This window comes from Kryptolebias marmoratus, linkage group LG2 (genome assembly GCF_001649575.2).
Source record: "Kryptolebias marmoratus isolate JLee-2015 linkage group LG2, ASM164957v2, whole genome shotgun sequence".
Taxonomy (NCBI): Eukaryota; Metazoa; Chordata; class Actinopteri; order Cyprinodontiformes; family Rivulidae; genus Kryptolebias; species Kryptolebias marmoratus.
In genome coordinates, this window is record NC_051431.1 from 3,412,671 (window position 1) to 3,423,015 (window position 10,345).

The 10,345-nt window shown below is 52.8% G+C and overlaps 1 protein-coding gene and 1 non-coding gene across 3 annotated transcripts in view; both read left to right on the top strand.

Annotated features, from left to right (window-relative positions):
• The window catches only part of cdon (cell adhesion associated, oncogene regulated), a 32,354-nt gene that overhangs the window by 18,970 nt on the left and 3,039 nt on the right, over nucleotides 1-10,345 (top strand). For both annotated transcript variants that reach the window (XM_037981559.1, XM_037981558.1), the window contains 10 exons: nucleotides 2,054-2,319; nucleotides 2,396-2,570; nucleotides 2,701-2,817; nucleotides 4,863-5,066; nucleotides 5,142-5,323; nucleotides 6,811-6,916; nucleotides 7,720-7,842; nucleotides 7,913-8,104; nucleotides 9,186-9,451; nucleotides 9,524-9,603. In XM_037981559.1, coding sequence (XP_037837487.1) covers nucleotides 2,054-2,319; nucleotides 2,396-2,570; nucleotides 2,701-2,817; nucleotides 4,863-5,066; nucleotides 5,142-5,323; nucleotides 6,811-6,916; nucleotides 7,720-7,842; nucleotides 7,913-8,104; nucleotides 9,186-9,451; nucleotides 9,524-9,603 — 1,711 coding nt within the window. The remainder of the gene's footprint in view (nucleotides 1-2,053; nucleotides 2,320-2,395; nucleotides 2,571-2,700; nucleotides 2,818-4,862; nucleotides 5,067-5,141; nucleotides 5,324-6,810; nucleotides 6,917-7,719; nucleotides 7,843-7,912; nucleotides 8,105-9,185; nucleotides 9,452-9,523; nucleotides 9,604-10,345) is intronic.
• Nucleotides 6,294-6,386, top strand: trnar-ucu. Its single transcript has 2 exons — nucleotides 6,294-6,330; nucleotides 6,351-6,386. It is a non-coding gene; the product is annotated as a tRNA-Arg (tRNA).

Consider the following 10,345-nt stretch of genomic DNA (forward strand, 5'->3'; position numbering starts at 1 on the left):
TCCAGAAATGCTCATGAATGTCAGTTTAGAAGCTATCAAAGTTCTCAAATAAAGCACCTTTTGAGAATGTCAATGTTTGTTGGGAATTATCTTACAAAACTAGGAAGGATTTTTGGTTTATATATTAAAAATTATGGTTCTGTATTGATTTATTGATTGAAATCAGGCATTTTAGCCGCAACAATCACAAAAAATGCCCACGAAATCCTGGAGGGACTGTTTTATCCAAGAAAGACCCATGAGATAAATTAGCTGAAATGTTTATCTTTTTTTTTTATTGTCAAACCCACAAAGAAAAGGTTTTCACTAAACGCAGCGATCCTGTTTTTGCGTGAAACTTTTAAAACTCTCCGGGTCTCGGTGTTTAAAAACAGAGAACCCGAAGGTGTTTTCTCCGTTCGGGTCCAGAAGAAGAGCTAAAGGGTAAGAATGTAGGAGCAGACGGACTGAAAAGGTTCTCGTGTCAGCGGAGGAGCTCGCTGGTGTTTATCAGCGTACAGTATCTGCAGGGCGTCCTTGTTTTTGAGCCGGAGGGCGGGGGGCGGGGGGTGGTCCGGGCCAAGGCCGCCCTCCTCCCGAGCGTGAGAGTGAGCTTTGTGCGCACCGTCAGGGATAAGCCCTCGGACGCAGGAATGTAAGGAGTAGTTGTGGAAGGTTCTGACGAGGAGCAGACCACCCGGCTGTCAACGTCGTACACAACTGCCTTTTATTTATGAACACACTGCACCTCCTCCTCCTCCTCCTCCTGCAAGGCTCGCCTCGTATCTGCAGGGTGGTTCATGCCGTCCTCTGCGGCTGATAATCGGGGAATGTCGAGCTGAGGTAAACACGTTTATCAGAAGCCGTCTGAAATGTGCTTACCCGTTTGGTTCGAGTTCGGCGGACCAACCCCCCGTGATTCGCCTCCGCGACGAACACGAGGAGAACGAAACAGAATTTTTGTGTCTTTAATTCTGTCAGACAATAAAACAGAACCAGAACCGACATCAAGAAGGAGAGAAAAACAGCGTTCCCCGAAGAAACGCGTATCCCTCGTTTCCTTTCCTTCCAAAGTTTTAAATAAAGATTTTTCTCGACCTTTTAGCCCTTTAAGTATGTGATGGGGATGACTCTCGGCTACTACCACACCAAGTTTTAGCTCAGTGTTTGTAAAGGCCGATAAGTTGTGGCCATTTTTTTGGAGTTGGAGAGTTTCACTTCCTCGTGCGAACAGACACAGGTGATTACATCATTGCCTGCCTGAAAGAAAGATGGCCACGGGCCTCATGTCAGCGGGCCGAGAACTTCGAGACGAACTCGACTAAAAGTCTGGAGGAGACAGATCTGCTGGAGGTAGAACCACAGGAACAAGAACCGGAGAAAGGTTCTGTTTTTTTATCCCTGAGAAATGAAGCTGATTGGACGGGGGGACAGGGGGACATTTTTCTGTCCCGGCAGACAGAACTGGACCGAGCGGACCCGTCCAGGCAGCGGACCCGTCCAGGCAGCGGCCCGGATTCTCTCCGGTATTTTAATGGTCGGCGTGTGGAATGTGCGGCAGCTGGCTGCGGTCCCGGTTCCAGCTTTACAAACCGTTTACGGGAGCGTCGCCTCCTCCTTCGCCTCCTTCGCCTCCTCGTTGGCTTGTTTACGTTTGAACACTCGGTTCTGACACCGTCTGGGCTCGGACCGACGGTCCCCGGAAGCTCTGAGGTTCTGCACAGTTTGCTCAGGTGGACCCAGGGCGAGCTTTGAAGCTCAAATCAGTCCTTTTCTTCACCCGGCAGAACACAAACGGACACATTCATGGAGCAGAAACTAGATTTTTACTGCAAACATTCAGCTACCTGCACAGAAACTCCGCCCCCTGCAGGACCTGAAGCGTGTTGTGTCTCTGTGCAACAAAACGACATAAAAGTGGTTCATTTGTTTGTTGGTGCGCTCACGCTCGGTCTGGGAACAAAGGAGAAACGACAACAACAAACAGATAAATAAGAACAATAAAGTTCTGCTGTTGATGTTCCTCTGTTCCCCGCTCCAGAACCGTCTGACGTGAGTGTGTTTATCCGAACAGACTCGTATCTGGGCTCCACCGCCGGCGCCCCCCCGGAGGCGTTTCCGTCGCTCCACCCGATCCAGAGCGACGAGAGCTTCCTGACGGAGGACGACGGCGACGCCTTCGACCCGCCGGCCGACAGGAGCGGCGACCACCCCGTCCCCGAGGCGCCGATAATCATCAGCCCGCCGCAGACGCACAAGCCGGACGTGTACGACCTGGAGTGGAGGGCGGGGCGGGACGGCGGCAGCCCCATCAACGCCTACTTCGTCAAATACCGGAAGGTGAGGAGAACGTTCCGTTTGTGTAACCGTCTGACTGAAAGGTTCCTGACGGCTCGTACCGGTATGCTCCTGTCAGGTGGACGAGATGGGAACCGTGGTGGGGAAGTGGCAGACGGTGCGAGTCCCAGGCAGCGAGAAGAGCCTGCACCTGTCGGAGCTTGAGCCGTCCAGTCTGTACGAGGTGCTGATGGTGGCTCGGAGCTCGGCGGGCGAGGGGCAGCCGGCCATGCTGACGTTCCGCACCGGAAAGGGTCGGTCCAACAGACTCCACTGTTCGCTTCTGTTTCTGCCTTCTGAATCCCGAAGTCCTGATGAAACCGGGAGGAACATTCATGAAACTTTCCTGTTTTTCTCACCTCCGGTTTTCCCGTCTGATTTCAGAGAAGAACACCTCCGGAAACAAGAGCCCCTCCAAGCCCCCCATCATTCCGGTTCCTCCCAAAGTTGTCGAGGAGAGACCCTCGAGGACGAACTTCGGGGTCGTCCAGCACGACAGAGGTAGGCGTCGACTTCGACTGGTTCTTAGATGTTCCCTCCAGGTCCGAACGGCCAGCGGCGCCCCCGTAATGAGCGGCACCCCCGTAACGAGCGGCGTCCCCGTAACGAGCGGCGCCCACGTAAAGAGCGGTGCCCCCGTAACGAGCAGCGCCCCTGTAACGAGCGGCGCCCCCGTAACGAGCGGCGCCCCCGTAACGAGCGGCGCCCCCGTAATGAGCAGCGCCCCCTTAACGAGGGGCGTCCCCGTAACGAGCGGCGCCCACGTAACGAGCGGCGCCCACGTAACGAGCGGTGCCCCCGTAAAGAGCGATGCCCCCGTAACGAGCAGCGCCCCTGTAACGAGCGGCGCCCCCGTAACGAGCGGCGCCCCCGTAATGAGCAGCGCCCCCTTAACGAGGGGCGTCCCCGTAACGAGCGGCGCCCACGTAACGAGCGGTGCCCCCGTAACGAGCAGCGCCCCAGTAAGGAGCGGCGCCCCCGTAACGAGCGGTGCCCACGTAACGAGCAGCGTCCCCGTAACGAGCGGCGCCCACGTAACGAGCGGCGCCCCCGTAACGAGTGGCGCCTCCGTAACGAGCGGCGCTCCCGTAACGAGCTGCGTCCCCGTAACGAGCTGCGTCCCCGTAACGAGCGGCGCCTCCGTAACGAGCGGCGCCCCCGTAACGAGCGGCGCCTCCGTAACGAGCTGCACTCCGTAACGAGCAGCGCCTCCGTAAGTAGCGGCGCCCCCGTAACGAGTGGCGGCCCCGTAAGGAGCGGCGCCCCCGTAACGAACGGCGCCCCTGTAACAAATGGCGCCCCCGTAAGGAGTGGCGTTCGAGTTGTTCCGACAGTCAGGAAGGCCAATCTGCCTCCGAAACATTCTTACACCGCAGCAAACGTCTTCAGAAATCAGCCTTATAATTGTCTTTAAAACTGACTGTTTTCCTCTGCTGGTCGGGAAATCCCTTCGTGTAATGTGTGGCCTCATTGTGAAGTTTGAGATTTCCCTCTTTTTGAATGCGATGCCGTCGCTCCAGACTAACAAACACCATGACTTGTTTCCAAGTTGTTTAATAAACTTTAACCAACTACGAATCGGAGAATTTGAAAATGACTAATAGGGAAAAGTTGCTCGTTGTGACTCGAGAACGGGTCACTTTTACATCGTGAGTTAAAAATAAAACCTACAGGGTCGGCTATTTATATGGATACACCTTCATAAAATGGGAATGGTTGGTTTTCAGTGGGAAGAGGGTCATGTGACACATAAAACTTATTGGGAATTTCACAAGAAAAACAACGGTGTGCTTGGTTTTAACGCAACTTTATTCTTTCATGAGTTATTTACAAGTTTCTCTCCACTTATAAAATGTGTTCAAAGTGTTGGATTGTCAATGTAACCCTCTTCTGCGATCGTCTCTGCTGTGAAGATACCAGATGTGCAGCATCTGAAACTACAGCTACTGGAAGCCTGTGCTCGCATTTCTCCTGTGGTGTTGCTGTCAGTGTGTGAAGAGTGGGAGAAGAGGGTTGCATCGACAATCCAACACTTTAAACACATTTTATAAGTGGTGAGAATCTTGTAAATAACTCCTGAAAGAATAAAGTTACATTAAAACCAAGCACACCATTGTTTTTCTTGTGAAATTCCCAATAAGTTTGATGCGTCACATGACCCTCTTCCCTTTGGAAAAACAGAAGCTGGATCCAAAATGGCCGACCTCAAAATGGCTGCCATGGTCACCACCCAGTCCCTTGTTATTAAGGTGTATCCATAGAAATGGCCAGTGTGCTGAGGCTGCAGGAAACCTTGGGACGTTATTCTCTGAGGATCAGTCGGTCTTCTTCTCCTGTTTGAGTCTTTTTGTCTCGTTTGTCTCGTCTTCTTCTTCTCTGACTAACCCTCGTCTCTCTCTGTCCCCCCCCGCCTTCTCTAACTGTGACTAAGAGCGCCAGCAGTAAGTATTCAGCCTCCAGAGCTGATTTCCTTCCTCCCGCTCGCCGCTCGTCTCCGTGTTTTTGCTCGCCGCTAACCGGGAAACCTCTCCCCCTCCTCCCCTCAGTGCCCGAGGCGCCCGACCGCCCCACCATTTCCATGGCGACGGAGAACTCGGCGTACGTGACGTGGATCCCGCGGGCCAACGGCGGCTCTCCGATCGCGGCCTTCAGGGTGGAGTACCGGCGCGGCCGCAGCGCCGAGTGGCTCGTGGCGGCGGACAACATCTCTCCCCTCAAACTGTCGGTGGAGATCCGGAACCTGGAGCCCGGTGAGTCTTCCTGCGCCAGGAACGCTCGCACCGAGGCGTTCTGGCCTCCGCTGATCTTTGCTCCTCGCCGCTCAGGCTCCGTGTACAAGTTTCGGGTCGTGGCGGCGAACTCGTACGGCGACAGCTTCCCAAGCACCGCCTCGAAGCCGTACCAGGTCCCTCAGGCCAGCCCCCGCATGGCCAACCGCCCCGTGGTTGGACCCCACATCTCCTCCACGGACGCCATCAGCGACACGCAGATCATGCTGCGCTGGACCGTGAGTCGCACACACACACACACACACACACAGCTTGTGTGTTCTCCATGTTGATAAATCCAACTGAGAGACCTGTGAGCCTCCATCACTTCTTAAAGTCTAATATCTTTTTTTAAATTTCTTTTTTGCAGTAAAACTGGTTCATATTTTCTTCTAGTTTTCCCGTTCTTGTCTCAGAAAGTTCAGCTCAGACGGGCGGCGGCGGCTGCGACATTTTAGTTTCTTTATTTACTTGACAGAAACACGGAGATCCTCCTCAGGTCCTTCTGAGACACGGTTCTCTTTTGCCCCTTTTCTACCGGCTCTAAAGGTCCCGGCTCCACTCTACTCTGCTTGCTTTGCGCACATTTCCACCAGCATTTTTTTCGAGGCTGGCCCTGCTTCTTTGGTCCCTGCTCCGGAGTCGGGCCAGCAGAGTCGGCAGCGCAAGCTTAGCTCCTGTTCAGTCATTGGTCGTGGGTGTGACCAGATGCAAGTATAAAGAGCGAAGGTAGGAATATAGACAACAGCGTTAGCTTACCCTGCAACATTTATGCCGTCTGTCCCCCAGCTGAAGGCCTGTAAAGCCTGAAATCTCCAGCGGATAACAGCTGTCCTACTCCGCGCAACAATTGCAGCATCCAGAGCGTTTCTTCCACTGCGCCTCTCTTCCTGAAGTCTCAGGAGAATCCCCATAAGTTTAAGAAACAGCAACAACACAGGGCCAACGTTGTCCATAGCGCTTCTGTTGTTTACACAACTTGAGCCGCGGCCCCGCCCCCGCAACACGAGGAGGCGTTCCTCTGCTACCGACCAAACTGGCCGGTGTGAACAGGAGCATTTTTTATAGAGCCGAGCGGAGTAGAGCGGAGTAGAGCCGGACTTCTGAATTAGAGCCGGTGGAAAAGGGGCTTTTGAAACCTGCTCGTCGCTCGTCTTCGTTTATCCTTTAGCTCAGATCTGATCCTGTCGAACCATCTGCTCCTCGTGTGGCTCTGTGGCGCAACGGACAGCGCGTTGGACTTCTAGTTGAAATGCAAGAGCAGAGATTCAAAGGTTGTGGGTTCGAGTCCCACCAGAGTTGGATCTTTAGATGGTCCTGGAGTCATTTTACCATCAGAATGAAAACTTTAATTCACATTAAAGGGAAGTTTTGTTGCTCTGTAGTCGTTGATGTGCAGTTTGTGTTTCCTGCTCCTCTGGGACAGATGAACCTGGAAAGCCGCTGCCGTAAAGCAGCGTCATGTCGCAAAACGGAGGTTCTTCGCAAAATAGTTATTTTTTCTTCTTATTTATCACTTATATAAACTGAATGTTTGCAAAGTGACAACACTGATACATTTGTCGTAGCCTACGTTATGAAATATTTACATGAATCATTGATACAATTATGATAGAAGAAAATATATCACGATAGACACTTTTCTATCGTCCCCACGATATGTCTTGGACTTGTCCACGTCTAACAATGTCTTCTTGTTGTTGTTGTTCTTCTTCTTTAATTCCAGTACAACCCGTCGAGCAACAACAACACGCCGATCCAAGGCTTCTACATTTACTACAGGCCCACAGACAGCGACAACGACAGCGACTATAAGAAAGACGTGGTGGAAGGTCAGTGCACGTCTGCGTACGCCGTCCTGTTTCAGCTGTTCATGTAGCTAAACGTTCAGCTCGTTCGGGACACGGCTGCTGGGACTTCTGGGATTTTATGCCTTTCCGAATATTTACCCTGATGTCGGTAAAAATGCATCGAGATCTCTTTCAGTTTTAGCTACCGTTCTGCTACTTCTAGCTAGCCTTTTGCTACTTTTTAGCTCCATCCGAGCTGCAGTTTGAACGTCAGGAAGGACACCAAATGTACCTTTCAGAGTCAACCTGACTCAAGATGGCCGCCGCAGCTAATCAACTTTAGCGAACAGCTCAGTCAGTTTTACAGATAAGGAGCTAAAGTTCGGCGCGGTAGTAGCCGAGCTCAAACAGATCACGTGAGGTCTTTGGCGCCAGAATGTCTCTGACTCGTTCAGCTTCGCAGCCGCGGAGCCGAAGTTCGGCGTGGTGGTAGCCGAGAGTCCTCCGCAGCTCGTGCTCCGAGGACGCCGCGTCTTCGTTTCAAACTGTGGCGAGGCGGCGCGCGTCCGCTGACCGAAACCGGCAGCTCGTTTCAGCCTCGTCTGTCGGAGGTGTGGCGTTTCCACGAGGAAGGCCGTCGCCTCGTCTGTGATTCCAGAGAAGTGTGTGTGTGTGTGTGTGTGTGTGTGTGTGTGGAGTGGGAATACTGGAGGCGAGCCAGAGCAAACACGAAGCTGCCATATATGGAGCTCGGCTGGAGTAAAACGACCGTCTGGGTCTCTGTAGCAGCCTGGACCAAAGAGTGACGCAGCCGTCTCTTCTTCTGTGGTTTTTTTTCCCCCCAGGTGTGAAAAACTGGCACATGATCGCCCACCTGCAGCCGGAGACCTCCTACGACATCAAGATGCAGTGCTACAACGGCGGCGGGGAGAGCGAATATAGCAACGTCATGATCTGTGAGACCAGAGGTGAGCCTCTGAGTGGCAGGAACGCCGTTTCGCCGTCTGCTTCCTGTTTTCACCGTCCTCTCTGCCGCAGCTCGCCAGGCCCCGGGTTCACCCAGCCAGCACCCCTTCACCCCGCCTGGCCCCCACCCTCCGGAGTCCCCCAGCTCCCCCGGAGGACTGCTGTACCTGATCGTGGGCTGCGTCCTGGTGGTGATGGTGCTCATCCTGCTGTCTTTCATCGCCATGTGTCTGTGGAGGAATCGCCAGCAGAGCAACATGCACAGTAAGAGCCGCCGTGGCGTTGCCGGCGGCGACGCGAAGAACCGCCTCGTTTCTAATCAGATTCCGTTGGATCCCGGCTCTTATACAGATCCCAAGGCTTCAGTAAACTCTTCATACCGCTGTTCGGATGTGGAAATAATTCTGGTTTTGGAGATTTTTCTGTGATATATTCTGATTTAAATCAGTTCAACAGCTAAAGTTTGAAGGTTACAGATGATTTTTCTGGAAATCAGCGACAATTCTAATCCTTGGGGGTAAAAAAACTGAAGCATTCAGTTCAAACCGGGTCATAAACGACCTCCTGACTGACCGTAGAAACAGTTTTTAACGTGGTGAACTGTGACCCTCGTTCTGAACAAACAGCTCATGTTGGGGCGATAATGTAAATCCTCTGACCAATAATCCCACCGTTTGGTGACGGCCTACATCCAGAGATCTTTTCAGGCCCTGTTCAGACTCGTCACAAACATCCGTCGTCTCTTAATGACCTTAATGACCTCATTCTGTGTCTGAGCCACGATTCAAACCCGCACAGCGTTCCACGGAGCGCTGCTCCGACCGTTACGGCTTACTGGGACCACAGCGGGCCCGAAAACAATCAGAGCAAACAGTAAACCAGGGTTCTCCAATCCTGGTCCTGGAGGGCCACCATCCTGCATGTTTTCCTTGTTTCCCTGCTCCAACACACCTGATTCAGAGGTTACATCACCTCTTCATCTTCTGCAGAAGCCTGTTAATCACCCATTGATTTAAACCAGGTGTGTTGGAGCAGAGGAACAAGTAAAACCTGCAGGATGGAGGCCCTCGAGGACCAGGATAAGAGACCACTGCATTAAACTGAAGAGAAACTCGCCGTGCAGCTTCCTGCTCCGCTCTGGTTTATCAAACTCCCTCAAAATGGATTCTGATGCACGGTTCTTTAACACTCATAGCCACAAAAATAACAAAATGTGGCCTCGTTTACGTTTCCAAGGACTGCTGGTTAATTATTTGTGATGGTCTGACACCTGAAGGGACATCAGCTCGGCTCAGGACGGATCGTGTTCAGACTTTCAGCCACTTCTCTGTCCCGTTCTCTGTAGAGTACGACCCTCCGGGTTACCTGTACCAGCCGGCGGAGCTGAACGGTCACGTCCTGGAGTACACCACGCTGGCGCCGGGCGGCTACGGCCACGGCGGCCAGATGCTGCCGCCGGGATGCCACCACCTCCACCACAAGCTCCCCAACGGCTTGGCGCTGCTCAACGGCTCTGGCGGCGTCTTCCCGCACGGCCACGGCGACGGCGCTCTGCCCCGGGGCGCCCACGACTGCGAGCACCCCCACCCCCACCCGCACCACCACCTGAACGTGAGCGAGAAAAGCTTCAAAACGAGAAGCGAACGTCGGCAGATTGAGTCACCAGGATTTGGTCTTTTTCAGGGCGGAGGAAGGTACACGACGCTGCCTCAGACGGACGGTTCTGATTGCATGAGCTGCCAGAACCTTTGCAACAATAACAGGTAAGAGAATAAATCTGTTGCTCCGCCCACTTTCTGTTTCAAACGAATCATTGAATTGTTACGACTCCATCCGATTGAGGATGACTCAGCTACTTCCACACCGAAGTTTAGCTTCATAGCTTTAAAATTGACTGAGTTGTAGCCATTTTTGTGTTCTCCGAGGTCGCTTGGGTGTGGTAGCCATCTTGACGAACACGAACTGATTGTTTCCTGAAAGTTTCATCAAAATCCGTCCATCAGCTCAGGAGATATTTTGCCAACAGATCTGCTCAGAGTTCGAGTTGGGGATCAGTCTCAGCTGCTACCACCCCAGGTTTTAGCTCAGTGTCTGTAAAGCTGACCGAGTCCTGAGATATTTTACTAACGCTGAAGACAAACACACTCAGGCAAAGGTCTCGTCGGCTCGTTCGGTTCTGAGGAGAAACTGAACGGTTGCTTTTAGGCGGGAAAATGGCGACAAAACGAGCCTCGTCTTTGCCGAGGAACCTAAATATTCCCCCGTGTTTCTTGAGAAACGGCTAACGAGTCCCAAACACACACACACACTCTCACACTCTCTCTCTCACACACACACACACACTCTCACACTCTCTCTCTCACACACACACACACACACTCTCACACTCTCTCTCTCACACACACACTCTCACACTCTCTCTCACACACACTCTCACACTCTCTCTCTCACACACACACACACTCTCTCTCTCTCTCTCTCTCTCTCTCTCTCTCTCTCTCTCTC